This window comes from Heterocephalus glaber, unplaced genomic scaffold (assembly GCF_053883595.1).
Source record: "Heterocephalus glaber isolate CG9 unplaced genomic scaffold, H.glaber_assembly_v1.0 deba00000281, whole genome shotgun sequence".
Classification (NCBI taxonomy): Eukaryota; Metazoa; Chordata; class Mammalia; order Rodentia; family Bathyergidae; genus Heterocephalus; species Heterocephalus glaber.
Window position 1 is genome coordinate 1,004,632 of NW_028258139.1, and position 22,800 is coordinate 1,027,431.

General features: G+C 36.4%; 1 protein-coding gene across 3 annotated transcripts in view; it reads right to left on the minus strand.

Annotated features, from left to right (window-relative positions):
* Rp1 (RP1 axonemal microtubule associated) overlaps window positions 1-22,800 on the minus strand; it is a 226,275-nt gene that overhangs the window by 57,593 nt on the left and 145,882 nt on the right. For all 3 annotated transcript variants that reach the window (XM_087185399.1, XM_087185401.1, XM_087185394.1), the window contains exon 17: window positions 10,726-10,903. In XM_087185399.1, coding sequence (XP_087041525.1) covers window positions 10,726-10,903 — 178 coding nt within the window. The remainder of the gene's footprint in view (window positions 1-10,725; window positions 10,904-22,800) is intronic.

The following is a 22,800-nucleotide window of genomic DNA, read 5'->3' on the forward strand; positions in this document are numbered from 1 at the left end:
CTCCATGTGACACGAACCTGAAAAAAAGCAGGAGTAGCTATCCTCTTTGCAGATCAAGTGGATTTCAAACCAAAATCTGAAACACTTCTGGTCAAAAGAATTTCAGATAAGAGATAGTCAATTTGTATGTACAAATCTATTGTGAACATGTGTTTTCATTCCTCTTAAGTAAAAACTTAAGAACAGAACTGTTGGTTCTTAAGAGTAATACAAGACCTTTCTATATTGCTTTCCAAAATGGTTTTATCATTTTACATTCACATTAGCAGTATTAGAAAGTTCTAACTGGTTCACATCTAAGCTGACATCTGTTCTTTCAAAACTTTTAACTTCATCTCCCTAATGAGTGTATAATATGATCTTGTTATTGTACTGATTAGTATTTTTCTGATTCTAGTGTTGCACACTTTTCCTTGTGCTGTACTGGCTATTTTTCCTCTTCTTGTGTCTACTTTTTAATTGGGTTGTCTATTAATGAGCTGTAAGAGTTCTTTATATATTCTGGTCATAGGTTATATGTATTATAAATATGGTCTGTTTAAGGGCTACTTTTCATTTTCTTAATTATGTCATTTAAAGTTCTAAATTTTGATGGAATCTCATTTATCAATATTTTTTCCTTTATACATCATGTTTTTTGTATTAAAGGAAATTCTTGCCTACCCTAAATTCATGAACATTTTCCGTTATAATTTCTTCTTAAAGGTTTACAGTTTTAGTCTTTCATATTTAGGTTCATAGATCCTTTCAAGTTATTCCTATATATGGAAATAAAGGGTTCAGGTTAATTTTTTATATATGGATACCAGGTGTTCTAGTGCCATTTGCTGAAAACACTATCTTTTCCTCTGCTCTTGAATTGAATTCATGTTCTATAAAATGTTAATATTAAGTAATCTTTCAAAACTCAGTGGACCATATATGTGTGGTTCTATTTCTAGATTCTCTGTTTTATTCCAATGACCTATGTGTCTTTCCTTAGGCCAACACTGCCTTGATTACTGTAGCTTTAGGGGAAGTCTCAAAATTAGGTACTAAACGTCTTCCAAAACTTTTTTTTTTCTTTTTTACTTTTCTAGGTCTTTTGTACTCCTACATAACTTTCAAATTTCAATATCCAATTCTTCATTTATAGCAAGTAAACATAAACCTGAATTTTTATATATACCTTGCCTTTTCTAATCCTGCTAAATTCAGATAAAAATTCTAGGGCTCCTAGAGATTTATTAGTATTTTCTCTGTAGATGATCATTTCATCTACATATAAAGATTTTACTTCTACCTTGCCAATCCTATCCTAATTGTGTCATTTTATGGCCAGACTATTCTGGTTTGGGCTTGTGTTTCAAAGTTTAATGGACAGATAAAGAGTAAGCATATCTGCCCTTTTTCCCTACCTTAGGGAAAAAGTTTTGTATCTTCTCCATTCATATAAGGCATTCTCCCTGGAAGTATGGAGTACATGTCTTTAATCTGTTGAGAAGGTTCTGTTCTACTTCTAGTCTCCTGATAGCTTTTACCATGAACAGCTCTAGATTTTAGTCCAATACTTTTTCGCCAACTAGTGACAGGATCATATGGCTTTCTCCTTTTCTCTGTTAAAATGATGACTTATGGGGGTGGATCTTCCAATGCTGAACCAACATTGCCATTCCTATAATAAAACCACTTCCTACATCCTGCCAGATCTCACTTCTAATAGTTAGTTTTGTTAAACCAATTTTTATCTATGTTCATACTTTTTTCTTGTATTATCTTTATCCAATTTTAGGATTAGCACAGTGTTGATTTCCTAAAATGAGGGGTAAAATGTTCCTTCTTTTCTCTGTTTTAAATGTTTGATATAATTAATCAGTTAAAATGTATATGAGCCTGTTGTTGTCATATAGGTAGGTTTTCAAGCTAGGAATATACTTTCTTTATTAGGTGCTATTCAAATTTTATATTTCATCCAGAGTCAGTTTCATTAATTTGTCTTCCAAGGTACTTCTTACAAGTTGTCAAATTTATTTCAAAAAAGATTTTTGTAATATGCTTTCTATATCCTTTTAAATTCTGTAAAATCTGTGGTAATGTCCTCTGAATTTTGATATTGTAGTTAAAACAATGTATAATTGATATTGTTTAATAGGAAGAAAAGGTCTAAAGGAGTAGGGGAAGTGGGAGGGGCAGGAGAACTGAAAGAAGGGAAAAGAAAAATATGAGAAAAGGAAAAAATGGAAACAAAATCTTTGCAAATAGGGAAGGGTGGAGAGGGTGAAGGGAGGGCAGGGGAAGGGGAAAAATAAGAACCAAGATACATCATGTAAAGGTACAAGATCCCAATGATGAATGTAACTGTATTTCATATCTAAAATGCACCAATAAACTTAATGGAAAAAAAAGAAAAGATGCTAAAATGATAAAATGAATGACATTCAATCACTTTTCACAAAACTCTATATGATTGTTTCAGACATTGATCCTTTTCAAATACTGAAAGCAAATTGTGCGCTTTCTCCCATGTCAAAAGAAAACTTATGCACATCTGTATACTTTTTACTAAAAACATGTTTACTTACAATTTCCAAAGATTCAAGGATTCAGGCAAAGAGTTCTTACTGGAATGCAATGCTATTTACAAATGACAAAAACTGTTGTTGAGATGTTCATTGAATTAGGAACGTACTACTAACATATAAAAATAAAACCCAGACATTAAATCTCACACATCTTATTCAACACCATTCATTCATTCATTCATTCAATAAATGTACCCTGCATGCCTGCTCTGAGCTGTTTGGTACTCACTGGTTAGAAGGGCTACAACTAATGCCAGAACATGAAAGCAAAGCAGAAACAAAAGGTTTAGAGAGGAAAGCAAAATTTTTTGTTTTCCTGATCTGGCAAAAAAATACAGCATTTCCTAGAATAATGAGAGTAGAAGGTAAAGTAAACACCTACACAAAACAGAATTTCCACAGGTGTGCTCCAGCACGGCAAACACAAGCCTTTGTACTGGATCCATTCTTTGCACTTCTTTTGCTAAAATGTTCAGAGTTTAATGATTAGTTATAGTAAAACATACATGTATCTTAGAGGAATTATAGCAGCTTCTTCTGTTGGCACAGTTTGCTATAGGCTTGGTCCTGGGTAAGAAAAACAAGAATTTACTGTGGAAGCCAAGGGGTTTTAGGTGCACATATGGATTTCTTTAACACTAGAATTCTCTTCTCATAAAAATGGGTAAGTCTTACTTAGAAGCTGTATTTTGAAGAAATGTTGGTATTTCCACACCTTTCTTTAGAATTCTTAGGGTTCAAAGTGCTCTAATAAAAATCCTAAAGCAAAGGCTTCTGTATTCTTGCCCTTGCTAAAATAGAAAGTTGTCTCTAATAAATAGGGAAGAAAATACAAACTATTCATGTTCTAGTAATGTAATTAAATTTAGAGCTTGTGAAGAATGACTTTGTTTCTATTGCTCTCTTGCGTCTTATTTTTCTTCTTTTTATCACCTTTTCAAATTGTTACTGTCTCATTCTTCTCATCTGTTCTTCTCTGCTCCCTTCCTTATAATTGATCCCTTCTTCCTGTGCTTTTCCAGCACTCTGCTGTCTTGTCTGTCTGAGCCATTTCTCACTGCTCTTCTGTTATTCCATCCTGCATATTTCAGGGTGCATTCAGGTCATCTGCCTCCCTTCAAGGTTCCAGAGGCAGATGGCATGCCCACTTTCTTGAGTGGGAGTCCCACCCTGTGACAGCCCGTGGGGAAACAGAGTGTGGAGACTGGTGGTAGGGAGGCAATACATATACTGTCCTGTGAAGTCAGGCTTATTATGTTCTAGATTTAATCATATGTATGATATTATCTATACACAGAAATATAGGTGGAGCCTGATGAGAAAACAGAAGCTAAATAAGAGTCAGACAAAGAAAATTAAGCCAAAATTTATGGATTAGCATAAGGCAAAAATTAGATAGCAAACTAAACTCTGAGGTAATTTAAAAAATACAGTAATACTACCCCAATAGCCTTGTGTTCAAGCAAACATACTTTAAGCTTATATTGTTTAAATAAAGTCTTCAGACTTCAATTTGCTAGAGAACTTGAACTTAGATATGAGAGAAACCAGTTTCAAAATATTCATATTTTTGTCCTATCCATGACCTTTTTTTCCCCATTAAGTTTATTGGTACATTTTAGGTATAAAATACAGTTACATTTATCACTGGGATCTTGTACCATTACATGAATATCTTGGTTCTTATTTTTTTCCCCTTTCCCTGCCCTCCCTTCAACCCCTCCACCCTTCCCTGTTTGCAAAGATTTTGTTTCCATGTTTTTCTTTTTCTCATATTTTTCCCTTCTTTCCTTTCCCCTACCCCTCCCACTTCCCCTGCTCCTTTAGACCTTTACTTCCTATTATGCAATATCAATTATACATTTTTAAAATTAAAATATCAAGACCTAGGAGACATTACCGCAGATTTTACAGAATTTAAAAGGATATAGAAAGCATATTTCAAAAATCTGTTTTGAAATAAATTGGACAACTTGTAAGAAGTACCTTGGAAGACAAATTAATGAAACTAACTCTGGAGGAAATATAAAATTTGAATAGCACCTATTAAAGAAAGTATATTCCTAGCTTGAAACCCTACCTATATGACAACAGCAGGCTCATAAACATTTTAACTGATAAATTATATCAAACACTTAAAGCAGAAAAAAAAGGAACACTTCTCCCCTCATTTTAGGAAATCAACACTGTGCTAATCCTAAAACTGGATAAAGATAATAGAAGAAAAAAGTATGAACATAGAAATTTGTTTAACAAAACAAACTATTAGAAGTCAGATCTGGCAGGATGTAGAAAGTGGTTTTGTTATAGGGATGGCAGTGTTGGTTCAGCATTGGAAGATCCACCCCCAAAAGTCATCATTTTAACAGAGGAAAGGAAAAAGCCATATGATCCTGTCACTAGTTGGAGAAAATGTATTGGACTAAATTCCACAGCTGTTCATGGTAAAAGCTATCAGGTGACTAGAAGTAGAACAGACTTTTTATTTTTAGCTTTCAATTTCTTATTGTCAGAAAGCAAGGAAAATTGACTGGAGGTCAGAGTTCATTCACTTTAGTTGGCTGTCTTTATCCTTTCCCATTTCCCCATGTCTCTTACCTAATTCGCTCGAGTCCAAGGGTCTTGTTTTACTGCACTCTTTCAAAGTGTTAGTACAGCTATGAGGTAGGCTATGATTTCAGAAATACACTGCCCCACTTTGTAGCAGTTTTACAGGTGAATGAAGGTTTGGCTTTTGAAAAGCACAAAGCTTATGCAATTTAACTCAACAACAACAATAATACAGTCTCCCTGAGACCCAACTCTGAGAAATTCCATTACTGTGTAAAGCTCACTATTGTGCTAAGCTTGAAGTAAAAGCTCCAATTCTGTGTCCTGCCACTTGCACAGTAATTTCTGTCCAGAATAATTTGCATCTGAAGGACATGTATCTGAGGGCCAAGTGGAGAAAGTGCCCAAATCTCAGAAAAAAGTGGATATAAGGAAAGTTTTCACTTATTATTTCAAATTAGTTTAGTAGTTCACAAGCAGGTAGGCTGTTTGATAACATAACTGAGTCTTCTATTCTAAACAGTGATATATAAACATGGTATATCATTATCCAAGATTTTGTCCCAGTAGAAGTTAATTTAAATGGCATGACTGAGCTTTATTGGATTTGAAGAATATTTCTCTATCCAATGCTTTCTAAAGTTGTAAGATTGGAGAAAGGTGCTTTATGAAAGATTTTAAAGTTTGTTTAAGCCATAACTCATGGAACCATCAGGCACCTTGTTTTAAGAAAATATTACTTAGCATTTATAGATATCTTTCCTCTGTATCTGTATGAATATGTTGTTCTGCACATAGCTAGAGTTGCATGATTTTAAGCACTCTTTCTCCCTATTCTTATTATTGTATTATTTTTTAATTCCTCTGAAGATTGTCTCTAGTAGTTTTCTGTCTTGTTTTTGTTATGCCCTTGGACTTTTTTCCAAACCCAGTAGGGCAATCCAAATCTCATTATTTTTACCTTCATGCCCTTTTTTTTCCTAAGGGAATTAAAAATTAATAGCAAAGGAAGATGGTGGAATAGAAGCCTGTAGCAGATCATAGCCTCTCCCGGAACTAGAATTAGAACCCCTAGAAAACAACTTAGCAAGGATAAAGAGAATATGAGCTCCAGGAATCAAGAAAAAGCTGACAGGAAAAGTAAAAATTATGAATAAGCAAAAGACAATGTAAAGAAAAGAACAAAGAAGTCTGGAGCACTAACCCCTGCTCCTGGGATAAGGAGTGAAACCTAACTCTAAAGGCACAAGGTAAAACTGGAGAGGACCAGCAGCCTCAGTGGTAACTGCAGTGCTAACTCCAGGAAAAATCCATGATTATCATAAGCTATAATTAAAGAGTAGAGTTTTATTCTGAAAAAGACTACTTCCAAACGGCAGGTTAGCATTGGAAAAGAAATCCATTGCAGCACTCACCATATTTAGGAGTGTTATAATCAGGAGCCATTTTGAAAGCGGTATTGTTGGAGACACACTTCAAGGTCTCTGGGGTCACTCTACCACTGTAACTGGGTGAAAGACAGCTACAAAATACAGTTGTGGAGAAGAGAAGGGCTAGTTGCAGACTTTCTGAGAACTTTAACAAGAAGATAGTTCAAGCTGTGGAGAGTTCAAGCCGTGGAGTACATAGCAGCCCTGTCTTCTGTTATACGAAGCCAGGTAGACATGTAGTTTTGAGGGAATTAGGTCTGAAAATGCTAGGATCAAGCCCAGTGGGTTACTGGTTCCCTTTGCTTCCTTTTTCCAGTATAGAAGTCAGCAGTGTGTTTGGTTTTCTCAACTACCACATGATCAGGGATATGCCACTGCTTAGACATTTGCCACATCCCTAAGTATACAGACAGAGGCTCTCTGGAACAAGCAGGGCATCTCATGGGCCTAAGCCCTCAGGCTTCAAAGCTACTTGGGGATACAAGTGGCTCAGGGTGCACAAAAGGAAACAAAAACTAAAAACTTCTGGAATGAATACAGTACCGTGACAGACAATGTACTAACTAAACCCTCTCCACAGGAAAAGTGAAGCAGGAATCAGCATGCATGTAGTGACAGAGAGTGTGGAAACATAATAGGCCCCCATTGTGACTCACGATCCCTCTTCCACATCTAGTTGGTTCCAGTGTTACAGGTCCTGGAATTAAATTACCTGCACAAACACCTCAGTATAGAGGAAATTTTTGGATTCAATTCTTTTTGTTTTGCAGGTTTATTTTGTTTTTTCTTCTTGCTTTTCCTTTTAGTTTTTTGGTTTTTGTGTTATTATTTACCTAATTCCATTTAATTTTTATTTGTTAATTGAGTTTTTTTCTTACTTTTTTCTCCTCCTCCTTATTTTCCTTTTCTTTCTGTTTTGAATTTCACTTCTCTCATTTTTGCCGTTCTTCATCCCCCCAGTTTTTATTATTATCTTTAATCTTTATTAATTTTTAATCTTTTAATCTACAGTACTATTGCTGATATTCTTTTCTATTTTTTATGATAGTATAGTTGTTTTTAATTGGTTTTTATTGTATGTCAATATCTAGTTTGTCTTGGTGTCACCATCGTTACTGTGGTTTACTTTCTGGTCCCTACGTGGGGTACTGTGAAACATGCTCTCAAAAGAAGGTTGGCCACTAAAAAGATCCTCAAATATAAAAGGAAGAGATCTGGGCCAGGGATTTAGCTCAGTGGTTCTGGCGCCCGCTTTGCAAGCACAAGGTCCCAAGTTAAATCCCCAGTATCAAAAAAATTAAAACAAACAAAAGGGGAAGAGATCCATCCCAACAAATGCAAAAAATCTCAATATAGAAACACAATAAGTATGAAAAAAACAAGGCTACACCATTCTTCCGAAGATCTATAACTTGTCAGTAACTAAATGCAAAATATCAAAGTCAATGAAATGTCAGACAAATAATTTAAAAAACTGATTTTTAAAATTATTAATGACTTCAAGTAGGATACAAATAGATAGCTGAATGAATTAAAAAGACAGTGCAGCTGTGGAAATCAGTATGGAGATACCTCAAAGAACTAGGACTGGAAGTCCCATTTGACCCCGCTATTCCCCTGCTGGATATCTTCCCTAAAGAATTAAAAGAATTATACCACAGTGATATATGTGCACCCATGTTCATAGCAGCACAGTTTGTAATAGCTAAAACTTGGAAACAGCCCAAATGCCCATCAACTGGAGACTGGATCAAGAAAATGTGGTTTGTTTATAAAATGGAGTACTACTCAGTCATAAAAAATGAGAAATTAGAGACATTTATAGCTAAGTGGATGCACATTGAGGCAATACTCTTAAGTGAAATAAATAGGACACAGATGTGTAAATACCGAATAGTTTCTCTGATGTGAGAAACTGAAAGTGTAAATAAGGACTAAATGTATAATAGGTCATGTGAAATAGGAAGAAAAGGGGCAAAGGGGAAGGAAGTGGGAGGGCTAAGGGAAAGGATAGAAGGGAATGGGATTAATATGAGAAAATGGAAAACTAGGAACAAAATCTTTGTAAATAGGGAGGGCTGGAGGGGTTGAAGGGATGGCTGGGCAAAGGTGAAAAACAAGAACCAAGAGAGACTATGTAAAGGTGCAAATTTCCAATGATGAATGTCATTATATTGTATACCTAAAATGTACCCATTATTAGAATGAATAATTGATAATGTAAAATAGGAAGAAAAGGTCCAAAGGGGTAGGGGTAGTGGGAGGCACAGGAGAAAGGAAAGAAGGGAAAGGAAAACATGATGAGAAATGGAAAAAATGGAAATAAAGTCTTTGTAAATAGGGCAGGGTGGAGGGCGTGAAGGGAGGGCTAGGAATGGGGAAAAAATAAGAACCAAGATGCATTATATAAAGGTACAATTTCCAATGAGAAATGTAATTGTGTTGTATACCTACAATGTACCAATAAAAGAATTTAATACAAAAAATTAAAAAAATAAATAAATAAATAAATAAATAAAAGACAGTGCAGGATATGAAGGAGCAACTCTACAAAGAAGTTAGAAGTTCTGAAGGAGAACCAAGCAGAAATCTTGAAATGAAAATCAAAATAAGTCAAATCATAAACTCAGTGCAAAGCCTCCCCAATAGACAGGCTCTAGGAGATGACAGAATTTCAGGGTTTGAAGATAAGATTGAAAAATTATTACACACACTCTAATAAAGAAAAAACTCAAAATTATGAGCAAAACATTCAAGAACTCTGAGACAAAATTAAAAGACCAAACTTATGAACCTTTAGTGTAAAAGAAGGTGCCAAGGTTCAAGCTAATGGCATAGAAAATCTATTTAATGAAAAAATAACAAGTAACTTCACAAACTTGAAAAAATTATAGACATCCAGATACAGGAGGCATTTAGAACCCCAAACAAGCACAACCAGGAAAGAACTTCCCCATGTCGCGTGTACTTAAAATGTTAAGAGTACAGAACAAGGGAAGAATATTAAAAGCAAGAGAGAATTTTTCAGTCGCTTATAGAGACAAACCTATCAGAAAATTGTCATACTTCTCTTCAGAAACCATTAAGGCTAAGAGGGCATGAAATGATGTATTTGAAAGCCTGAAAAAACAAACTGCCAACCTAGATTACTATATCCAGCAAAGCTATCGTTTGGGGAAATAAAGACCTTCCAAGGTAAGCATAAATTAAAGAGACTCATGACCACTAAGGCAACACTGTAGAAGATACATACAGAAGAGGAAGAGCAGATAAGCTATTGAAAATTAAGAAAAAAATTAAACATCAAAAACACAACAAAATGACAAGAATTAGTATGTATCATTCTATAATAACTCTGAATGTATAGTGGTCTTATTTCTCCAATTACAAAACACAGGCTGGCAGACTGGATTTTTAAAAAGACCCAACTCCTTGCTGTCTTCAAGAAAGACACTTTACTGGCAAAGACACGCACAGACTGACAAACTCCACCCACTCCATATGAACAAAAAAAGCCGAAAGCATTCAGGGTAGCTACACTCATAACTAAGACAAAAATTTGAAGATAAAATTAGATGAGACAAAGAAGGGCACAACGTATTGATAAAAGGAGCAATCTACCAAGAAAATATAACAATTATATACATGTATATGATCAAACATCAGTAAGCCCAATTTCATACCTCATATAACTCTCAGTGTATATGAAAATATCCTTAAACAATAAGATTCAAGTAGACACATACACATGTAAATGCTCAGACAATTTTAAAAATTATAAAGGAGGGCCAGGGATTTAGCTCAGCAGTTCCACCGCATGCCTAGCAAGTGCAAGGACCAGAGTTCAATCCCCGGTACCAGAAAAAAAAAATGATAAAGGAGGATAAAGTGGCAAAAACACTATTTGTAACATTAATAAAAAAGTTGAGGGGGCTGGGGATTTAGCTCAGTGGTTTCACCGCCTCCCTTGCAAGCGCAAGGACCCGAGTTCAATCCCCTGTACCAATAAAAAAAAAAGTTGAACCAAGTGGTCTTCATTATGCTTTTCTTCTACTACTTCTAGAATTATTACTAACAAAAAGGCTAACAGAGTTCCTTAGTAACAAATGTGATGAAATTATCAGTCTCTGTACACAAACCATCATAAAGCAAGCAAAATTCAAATGATTTCAGAGAAAACATACATTGAATGACTTGTGGATAGAAGCAAATATTCTCATCCTTGGTGTAAATGACTGGCTTTGCTTGTCCATCTGGTTGAAGTCCAACAAACAACCCAGGACTTTTTGTAGATTCCAGGCTTATAGATGCATTTTCCAAGTTCTTCTTAATTTTAAAATGACAGTCAATATCTCCAGTACCCTAAAATCAATTCAACATTGTTTCAACATTATTTCAACATTGATAGCAAACACTGAAGGACAGAATTAAGGCCACTGTCTTCACTAGAACATAATTTTACTTCATTTTCAAATCATCTTGGTATACCCAGGATCTTTTTTGCAAAAACTGCTTCCTGGGGCTGGAAATTTAGCTTAGTAGTTCTGCCGCCTGCCTTGTAAGTGCCAGGTCTCAAGTTCTATCCCTGGTAGCAAACCTCCTCCCACCCCCCAAATAAACTGCATTCTGTTCCATAAAGTACAGAAATAGCGATGATGAGATGGGCTGAGTCTAGGGCATATCTTTTGAACAAAGTACTCTAAATCACAGAGGAGCTTCAACTAAAGAGTATGAGTATGCTATATTTCATTCCAGAGTTTAACACCTCTATAACTGAAACTACAGCACTAAAATGTGAAATATTCCTTTTAGAAATACAGTCATGCATTGCTTGATGATGGGAATATGTTCTGAGAAATGCATCATTAGACTATTTTGTCATTATTCAAAATCACAGGATGCATTTACACAAACCCACATGTATAGCACACTACACTCCTAGACTGTGTGTGTGTGTGTGTGTCTCCTATCAGCTACTGCTCCTAGGGCCATGATGAACAAATCAACATAAAATTAATCCGAGCACAAGAAAAATTGATGCAATTGAAAGATGTAATAAATATAAGATGGTATAACATCTCACTCTGTTTTATAGTAAACTTTTTAAAGTAAGAGGGGCCAGGGATTTAGCTCAGTGGTTTAGCTGCCTGCTGCGCAAGCACAAGGACCCGAGTTTAATCCCTGGTACAAAAAAAAAAAAATTAAATAAATAAATAAAGGTAAGAGTAACTCTAAAATAACAATAAAAAGTATAGTATGTACATAAACCAGTAAGTACATCACCTTATGGTACTACCATCATATAAGCAGCCTGACACTCCCCAAAATGGCACTATGGGGGACCTACCTATACTTTAAAATTACATAAAAAGGGGAAGTTTTATCACAGGTCTATGTATACTTAAATTTAAATATAAAACAATTTTATGTACTAGTCTGCATTTTCCTGATTGGATTTTCATGAACAGAGAGAAATAGAAATAGAGATAAATTACTGAAAGAATGTGTAGCAAAACATTCAAGAATTAAGGGATTAAAAGTAATCTCCATAACCTTCAGATCATTATAATCACCTCTCCCTTTTTAAGGCATTTGTTATTTAACATTGGAAAACATTTCACTACTCATTGCTTTGAAAGTTTTCTTATAGGATTTCAAAGTTCCAGAAAATGAGTTTTATGAGAACTAAAGTTTCCTTTAGCAAGTATTATTTGTATCAGAAAACTGTGCTCTGTCCTCAGATCAAACATGAGTTTCTTATAAGAACCAAGTGTGTCTGTCTAGCTCCCTCTCTCCCTCCTGTCTCATTTTATAAATATGATTACCTTCTATCTTCTGTTCTTCTTATGGCTACAGTAAGACTCTGGCCTTGATTTATTTATGGTCAACACAGAGAACAACATATACATATACATCCACATCCACATATACATATACAGGTAATAAGAATACAAGTGCAATAGGATAGCAGTGGATTCCCAGAGTTTGGAAAATATTTTTAAAAAGGCACCAAATTTAAGAGAATCAGAAAGGGCCTCCCAGAAAAGGTGAAGTAAGTGTTAAATAACACCAAACTAAGTAGAAGGAGTCAGACTGAGGGGTGGAGGAAGGGAATTTCAAGCAGCAGAACCCATGAATAAAGGCAGAGAGGCAACAGGCAATCTGGTTTCACGGTTTCTATTTTAGGGTCACCCTAGACCCTCATACATTCATAGTCAGGGCTTCTGGAAGGTGACTGAATTAGGCGGGTTGGCTTGCTGTTAGGAGGTGGGATCCGGTTTAAAGAGCTGAGCCACTGGGGGCGCGGCCCGAAAGAATTTATGTCCCTTCCTACCTCCTCCCTTGACACACTCCGCCTCCTCTCCGCTCTCCCTCAAGTGCCTCTGTCACGTCCTCCTTACCTTGGAGCCACAGGACTAAGGGCCGAAATCTCTGTAAACTGTGAGCCCAAGTAAGCTTTGCATCTTTCAGGCTATGAGTGTTAGGTATTTTGTCTCAGGGAGGAGGAAAGTAACTAAGCCACTGGTAGGCAGATAAACAAGCTTCTTGAGATTGTTGAAAACTAAAAGAGGATGGGGCGTGCAGACAGGGTTAGCTTCCTGTGCTTGGGTAAACTCCAAGCTCCTGAGACGTTCCTGTAATGGTGCTCTGCGTGTTCTTGGTCAGTGTAACACGGGATTATGCGTGTAAAATTTGCCATTCCAGAAAACTTCTGACTCACTTACTCTGAGAAAATTTTTTACCTACCTATCCTAAACCTTCACACAGCAGTTGAACCATAACTTGAATGGAATTTCTGATGTCTCTAGATCGCTGTTGTCCACATATTTGATCCCTTCAACAGCACCTCAGAAATAGTATTTTTAACTTTCACGAAGTGTAATTAGTGAAAAAAATGAAAATAAAATTTCATATAACTCTTAAAATAATAAACATTCAGCATTTCCCTCTTTCCTTAATCTTTCACTTAAAAAAAAATCTGCTTTATCCCCAACCCAAATACAAACTGATAAAAATAATATACATGGGAAATTTCTAAAAAGCAAAGTGTTCTGAATAAAAAAGGTCTTCTTTTTGTGCCCTCTTAGATATTAATATCAATTTGACAAAGTCACCTTAGAATGTCTAATGCATGCTCACACCATGACAAGCTAATGCAGCATCTAGTGCCTGTTTCCCAGTATTGGCTCCTTTATACAAGGACAATTCCTATTAACATCACCCCAGTGGTATTTTAACTTTCCTTTCTTTCAATATTTGTAGAGCACCTACCAAATGTCAGGTCTTACTTTAGAATTTGTGATATTTTAATAAGCCAAACAAGAGCCTGGTATCCTAGTAATATGCATTCTATATAGTATTTGAGTATTATTCATGCTACTCATCAGCCTTCTCTTTTCTAAGATGAATCACTTAATGATTTATTCCTTTCTTAAAGCATATTTGCCCCTGAGGGATAGAAATATTTGTTGCTATCAAAGTTAACTGTATATACTTCAAATTTCTTTTATGCTTTAAATATCAAAACTAATACACAGAGTTTAGCCTACCATGATAGTGAAATCTAGTATCATTTCTTAGGAAACTCAAAATAATTTACCTTGCACATAGCTATGAATATCAATATAATTTTATTAAAATCAACTTTTCTAAAAATATTTCATATCCGTAGCCAACCCTCTTTGACCTCATTTTTAATATTGTAATACAAATATTCTTTTTTTTTTATTAAATTCTTTTATTGGTACATTGTAAATATACAACACACATTTCTCATTGGGAATTGTACCTTTACATAATGCATCTTGGTTCTTCTCTTTTCCCCATTCCTAGCCCTCCCTTCACACCCTCCACCCTTCCCTATTTACAAAGACTTTATTTCCATTTTTTCCATTTCTCAGCATTTTTCCTTTCCCTTCTTTCCTTTCCCCTGCCCTTCCCACTACCCCTACCACTTTGGACCTTTTCTTCCTATTTTACATTATCGATTATTCATTCTAATCATTGGTACATTTTAGGTATACATAATAATGACATTAAGCATTAGAAATTTGTACCTTTATATAGTCTCTCTTGGTTCTTATTTTTCACCCTTGCCAAGCCCTCCCTTCAACCCCTCCAGCCCTTCCTATTTACAAAGATTTTGTTCCTATTTTTCCATTTTCTCATATTAATCCCATTCCCTTCTATCCTTTCCCCTAGGCCTCCTACTTCCTTCCCTTTTGCCCCTTTTCTTCCAATTTCACATGACCTGTTATACATTTAGTCCTTATTTACACTTTCAGTTTCTCACACCAGAGAAATTATTCGCTATTTATACATGTATGTCCTATTTATTTCACTTAAGAGTATTGCCTCAATGTGCATCCACTTAGCAATAAATGTCGCCAATTTCTCGTTTTTTATGGCTGAGTAGTACTTTTATTTTATTAAAAAAATTTTATTAAAAATTTTATTAAAAAAACATATTTTCTTTATCCAGACTCCAGTTGATGGGCATTTGGGCTGTTTCCAAGTTTTAGCTATTACAAACTGTGCTGCTATGAACATGGGTGCACATATATCACTGTGGTATGATTGTTTTAATTCTTTGGGGAAGATCCCCAGCAGTGGAACAGTGGGGTCAAATGGGACTTCCAGTCCTAGTTCTTTGAGGTCTCTCCATACTGATTTCCACAGTGGTTGCACCAGTCTGCACTCCCACCAGCAATGGAGAAGGGTTCCTTTCTCCCCACAACCCTGCCAGCATTTGTTATTTGTTGATTTCTGGGGTGAGGTGGAGTCTCAGTGTTGTTTTCATCTGCATCTCTCAGATGACGAGTGATGTTGAACATTTTTTCATGTATTTATTTGATGCTTTCACTTCCTTCTCTGAGAAATGTCTGTTCATTTCAGATGCCCATTTTTGAACTGGGTGTTTGAATTTGGGGGGTCTGATTTTTTTTGAGTTCATTATATAGTCTAGAAAGTAGACCTTTGTCTGGGGAACAAATAGTAAAATTTTTTTTCCCACTTTGTAGGTTGTCTCTTAGCTCTGTTGGTGGTTTCTCTTACAGTGCAGAAGCTTTTTAATAAGATGAGATCCCAGTTGTTGATTCTTTGTGCTAGTTCCCGTGCTACTGAGGATTTGTTCATAAAGTCCTTTCCTATGCCAATGTCTTCAAGAGTTCTACCTAAGTTATCTTCCAGCAAGTTTAGTGTTTCTGTTTTAATATTTAGATCTTTAATCCATTTCCATTTTAGTTTAGTGCATGGTGAAAGATAGGGGTCTACTTTTAATCTTTAGCAGGTTGAAATCCATTTTATCCAACACCATTTATTAAAGAGGCTACCTTTCCTCCAGCAAGGATGGTTAGCTCTTTTGTCAAAGATGAGGTAGCTGAGTATATCTGGAGTTGTTTCTGCATCTTCTAATGTATTCCACTGATCCTTGGGTCTGTTTCTTTGCCAATACCATGCTGTTTTTATCACAGTGGCTTTGTAGTATACTTTGAAGTTGGGGATTATGATACCCCCTGTCATGTCTCTGTTGCCTAGAATTGCCTTTGATGTTCTAGGTCTCGTCTGGTTCTAAATGAATATTCAGATTTTTTTTCTAGTTCTGTGAAATATACTGTTGAGATTTCAATTGGTATTGCATTGAATCTATATAGCAGTTTTGTAAGTATGGCCATTTTCACCATATTGGTTCTTCCTACCCAGGAACAAGGGATGTCTTTCCATTTTCTTACATCCTCTTCTATCTCTTTTTTCAGAGTGCTGTAATTTTCCGTGTAGAGGTCTTTTGCCTCCTTCGTTTTTTGTTTTTTGTTTTTTTGTACCAAGGATCAAACTCAGGACCTTGCATTTGTGAGGCAGGTGTGGGAACCACTGAGCTAAATCCCTGGCCCTCCTTCTTTAGTTTGATTCCTAGATATTTCACTTTTTTGGAATCTATTGTGAAAGGAATTGTTTCCCTAATTTCTCTCTCAGTGAGTCTGTTATTTGTGTACAAGAAAGCTATTGATGTTTGAGTGTTATCCTTGTATCCAGCTACTCTACTGAATCTGTCAATTAAATCTAGAAGTATTTTGGCAGAGTTTTTTTGGGTTTTCTAGGTAGAGTATCATATCATCAGCAAATAATGACTGTTTAATTTCTTCCTTTCTGATCTTTATTCCTTTTATTTCTTTCTCTTGTCTAATTGCTGTGGCTAATGTTTCCAGAACTATATTGAACAGGAGTGGTGGTAGAGGACATCCTTGTCTTGCTCCTGATGTTACCGTGAAGGTTTTCAGTTTTTGACCATTTAGTATGATGTTGGCTGTTGGTTTTTCATAGATAGCCTTTATCAGGTTGAGATAAAGACCATCTATTCCAATTTTCTGTAGGATTTTTATCATCAATGGGTGTTGGATTGTGTCAAATGCTTTTTCTGCATCTATTGACATGAGCATATGGTTTTTGTCCTTGACACTGTTAATACAGTGTACTACATTTTTTAAATTTACATATGTTGAACCATCCTTGTGCCCCTGGGATAAATCCAACTTGGTCAGGGTGTATGAACTTCTTGATCACCCTCTATATTCTGTTTGCCATTATCTTATTAAGGATTTTTGCATCTATGTTCATTAGGGAGATTGGCCTGTAGTTCTCTTTTTTGGTTGGGTCTTTCCCTGCCTTTGGAATCAAAATAACACTTGCTTCCAGGAATGAATTTGGAAGTACTGCTTCCCTTTCAATTTCATTGAAGAGTTTAAAGAGTAGTGGCAATAGTTATTCTCCAAATGTCTTGTAGAATTCAGCAGTGAAGCCATCAGGACCCAGGCTTTTTTTGTTGGTAAATTTTTAATTATGTTTTCAATTTCACTGATTGTAATTGGGGTGTTTAGAATTTTTATATCTTCTTTGTTCAACTTTGATAATTCATATGTATCTAGGAATCTGTCCATTTCTTCTGTGTTTTCCATTTTATTAGAGTACAGCTTGTTGAAGTAGGTATTGATGATCCTCTGGATTTCTGCTGGATCTGTTGTGACTTCACCTTTTTCATTCCTAATTGCATGGACATGGATCTTTCCTTTTTTGATAAGGTTGGCTAAGGGTTTATCAATTTTATTTATTCTTTTGAAAAACCAACTCTTTGATTTGTTGATTTTTTTTGTATAGTTCTCTTAAGTCTCCATTGCATTGATTTCTGCTTCAAAATTTATAATTTCGTACCTCACATAAGCTTTGGGTTTGACTGTCTCTTCTTTTTCTAAATGCTTGAGGTTTAACACTAGGTTGTTTATTTGCTCTGTTTTTCTTACATGGGAATTGACCCCTATAAATTTCCCTCATAGGATTGCTTTCATTGTGTCCTATAAGTTCTGGTATGTGGTATTGGTATTATCATTTAATTGTAGAAACTATCTAATTTTTTCTTTACTTTCATCTATGACCCATTGGTTTTTCAGGAGGGTGTTATTTAATTTCCATAGATGTGTGAATTTTTTTGTGGTTTCTTTTGCCATTGATTTCCAATTTCATTGCACTGTGATCTGATAATATGCATGGGATAATTTCAATTCCTTTGCATTTCCTTTAGTATGTTGTATGAGCTAGTATGTAGGCTATTTTGGAGAACATTTCATGCACAGCTGAGAAGAATGATGTGGTAGGGTGGAACATTCTGTAGGCATCTACTAAGTCCATTTGTTTAAAAGTTTGATTCAGTTACAATATGTCTTTGTTGTTTTTTGTCTAGTTGATTTGTGTATTTGTGACAGTGGGGTATTGAGGTCTCCCATTACAGCTGTATTAATGCTTATCTGATTTTTTATATCCATTAGTGTTTGTTTTCTATAGTTGTGTGCATCAGTATTTTGTGCATATATATTTATGATTGTTATCTCTCCCTCTTAGATTGTTTCTTAACAAGTATGGCATGACCTTCTTTGTCTCTTCTAGTCAGTATTGACTTGAAGTCCACTTTGTCTGCAAATAGAATAGCTGCCCCCCTGCTTTTTACAGGTTCCTGTTGCATGAAGTATTGTTTTCCACCTACGACTTTCAATCTATGAGTTTATTTTTCAGTTAAATGTGTTTCTTCTATGCAGCATGTTGTTTGATATTGTTTCTTGATCCATTCTGCCAATCTGTTTCTTTTGATTGGTGAATTGAGATCATTCACATTGATGGTTATGATAGCTACTGACTTGTCCTTATCAGTATATTATTATCCTTTTGTGGATCTCCTTTCTTTCCCTTCTATTTAATTGCTTACCTTGCCTGACTGGTAGTTTCATTCTATTGAGATACTTGGAATAGTTGTCTTTGTTTTATTTTTTCTATAATATCCTCCAGAAATTTTTGGAGTGCTGGTTTGGTGGTCACGAATTTCTTTATGTATTCTTGAACATGGAAGCATCTTTTCTCCATTGATTTTGAAAGATAATTTTGTGGGGTACATCTGTCAGGGTTGGAGGTTGTTTTTTTAGGGCTTGAAATACTTCACTCAAGCTTTCCTTGACTTAAGGGTTTGTGTGGAGAAGTCTACTGTGATTCAGATGGGTTTCCTTTATAAGTAATTTGTTTCTTTTCTTTAACAGCTTTTAATATTCTGTTCTTGTTTTGAATTTCTGGAATCTTGACTATTGTATGCCTTGTAGTTTCTTTGTTTCTGACCATGGTTAATTAGAGTTCTATACTCCTCTTTTATGTCAAATTCTTTTTGCATGCATTGGGAATTTTCTATTACTTTTGTGAAAAGGTTTTTTATGTCCTTTCTGCTATTTTCTGATTTTTCATTGGTTCCAGTTAATCTTATGTTACTCATCTTTGCACCATCTAGCAGCTGTTGGATTGATTTGTTGTGGTCCCTTGCTGTTTTTAAGAAGTCTTTCATTTTATGATTGCTAACCACAACCCTGTCTTGTAGATCTGATATTCTATCTTCACATTAGTTGATTCTGTGGCATATTGTTTGAATAGAATTTTTAATCTCCTAGATACTTGTTTGAATATGTTTTATAGAGTCCTGTTCTTTCCTGTGTTAGATATTCATTGTTTCCATCTCTTTCCTAAGCACCTCTATTTTTTTATCTGTGTCTACTCTAGTTTCACCAATCATGTCCTTCATTATGGTCATCATCTCTTTAAGTATCTGTGTAATCATTTGGGTTTTTTTCCTAGAGACTCATTCATCTGCTTTCTTACTTCTGCTGCTATCATTTCAGAAAGTTCAGCTGGGTGGCTTTTGATTTCTTCCATGCCAACAACCCCTGGATTTGCCTTGTGTAAGGTAGTGGTCTGAGGTTGCACCTTGCCTCTATGTTTTCTGATTTTCTACTTTTTGTTTGTTTGTTTTCTGCATTGATGCTTTTCAATTGCTTATGATAGGTAGCTTTATTACTAATATCAAGATCTCTTTTAAAAATGACTACTTTTCAGAGATATCTTCTAGGTGTAGCTGGCTTTTGAGTCTGTCCCAACATCCTGCCTCTACTGCTTATCAGGGATGAGAGGTTTAGCCTATTTGGCCTAGCCCCCAATTCTTTAATACTGAATTGTAGTATTGTTTATGTCCCCCAGACAATCTAGGTATTGGCATACAAGAAAGATCAATTGATCACAGCAACTATATCACCCTGGCTAAAGTAGTACAATCAGCAATAACAATAACACCAAAAACAGCCTGGAAAATGACAAACTGTGACACTGTGACATAATTTGCCACTTTTAACCATATGTACAAGATTTATAGTTGTATAACAAAATCTAAGACAAATCAGAAAATTACACACAGTAAATATCCACTCAGTAATTTTGCCCTAAGAGGAGAAAATTAAATGGGAAAAGAGGAAGAAACAGAGAAATTTAAAAAAACAAAAGAGAGATTCGAAGCAAGGCTGAAGGACAGAGGGAGATTAGTTAAGCCTTAGGAAACTGGTGAAGAAGACAAAAGGAAAAGAAATAATGTTTTAATCAAAAAACAGAAAACAGGAACAACAACAACAAAAACTCTACAATGTTCACCCTCACAAAGAAACAAAAGCAGAGGAAAAACCCCAAAAGTACAAAAACTAAAACAAAATAAAAATAAACCAAAAACAAAGAAAAAAAGGAGGAAGATGGGAAGAGGACAGAGAAAGAGAAGAGGAAGAAGGGGAATGAAAAGGAGCAGAGGGAGCAGAGGGAGGGGAGGAGCAGGGAGGGGGAAAGAAGGGGAAGGTAAAGAGGGTGAGGGGGTAGAGGGTGAAGAGGAGAGATAGCAGTTGTTGCTGTTGTTCTTGTTCTTAGTCTTGTTGCTGTTGTTGCTGTTGTTTCTCTGAGATTTAAAGCCTGTGCTTATTTTCTGGCATCTACAGGTCTTTGGTTTTTTTGTTTGTTTGTTTGTTTGTGGGGTTTTTTGGTACTGGGGTTCGAACTTGGGAGCTTGCATTTGCAAGGCAGGCGGCAGAACCACTGAGCTACCTCCCCGGCCCTGGCATCTATAGTTTTGTGGCAGTGTCCAATTCAAGGCGCGATTCTGCTCTTGCTGACTGGCAAAGGAGGTGGTCAGAGTCCAAATCTATGCTGGATGAGAAGGATTAGGGCAGGGTGCTGGATAATCCCAGAAAGCTGGCAGTAGGATCGGGCATGGTGTTGGTTCTGGAACTTTCAAACCTACAAAGGTTCAGAGTGAACGTGATGTCTGGTTGTGAGGTTGGGGCCTGAAGCATTTAGCTTATGACTCTCTGAGTATCTCTTGCTGGTCGGCCATGGCTCCCTCACCATGGATGTCTCTCATGATTGTCCCTCACCAGTCACTGTGAGAGTTTAACACTGGGAGCTCTGAGATGAAGCTGACTTGTAGCTGCTCTGAGTCTTGGGCTCAGTAGGCCCCTTCCTAAAATGATGTGTGACCAAGCACACTTTCCAGGGGACATGGCAGTTGCTTGGAATGGAGTCACTCACCAGGTGTTATAGCACAAGGCAACCACTGCTTTGTTCCACTGGTGTGGAGGCCTCCGGAGTCACCTACTTTCACTGCGTCTCTGTGGATTTGATCTTCCTTTCTCATGACATGAGCCAGGAACCAGGGTAAATGTGCAGGTTGCCCATTTCTTTTTCTGTGTTGTGGTCTGTCTCTTCATTTTCTCTGTTGGCTCTTTTTCCTTCAGGTCCTGCCTGGGTCCCAGGCATCTACCTCTCTCCTTCTTTCCTTCCCCAAATTGTTATTTTCTAGTGTCTATATCTCCATTGTTCTCTTTTGGTTTTCCTTTCCTACTTTTAAAAAATGTATTTACCTTGTCTGACAAGGGAAGACAGAGAGGACTAGGTAAAATATGGAAAAGCAAGAGGAATAGAATGGAGAGGACAGATAGTTAATACAAGGAAAGGCAGGACTGAGAGAGAGCAGAAAATGGTGAACTAAAAAACCTGAGAACAATTTAAAAAGTGGGAGAAACAAGTAAGAAGTAAAAAATTAGTATTGCTCTAGGAACTTCAGTTGAAAATACTAGACAGAGAAATGAGAAACCAAAGCAAATAAAACAAAACAAAGCAAAACAAAACCCAGAAAATATCCAGCAGGCTCTCAGTTCAACTACTCCCACAAGAGAATGTATACGCAGCTCACACAGGACTGCTTTGCCGAAATGCCTGTGTTCACACTGTTCCTCTCTTCCTTTAGCCGTGTGCTGATGATGTGCAGTCTCACCAATATCACCTTTCCTCTTCACTGCAAAATCCAAGAAAATCTACTCTCAGGAATTCACTCCACTGGCTTATAGGCAGAATCTGGTTTAATAACTCCTCTTCCAAGGCAGGCATGATGGCAAAATCCGTGGGAAGGTTCATTAGCAGGCAAGGAACCACAGAGCTGGGGGTATACCCGTGATCCAATGGGGGTTATCAGGGATCTGTGACCCTGTTCACGCACAGGCTGCAGAATCTGAAGGAGATGGCAGCAGCTGCTGTGGAACCACCCGAATCAGTAATTTACTCTCAGGTGGGAGTCCACAAAGCCTTCATAATAAAAAGGCACACCCACGTGTATCCACATTCCCTATTCACCAATTTATTCTTTCTCCACCCAGGGTTGGGTGGGGCAGTCCTTGCCCTCAGTGAGTGCTGGTGGGTAGTGTACAGAAAACGGCATCGGCTGATATGCAGGCTACAGGAATGAGTAATTCACTCTTAGATAGTAGTCCCTGGAGTCTGTAGGGTGGGAGTGCATGTCTTCAGAAATCTGCAGTTCCTGTTCACACATTTACCCTCCCTCTGCTCAGGTTCACATGCCATCAGTGAGC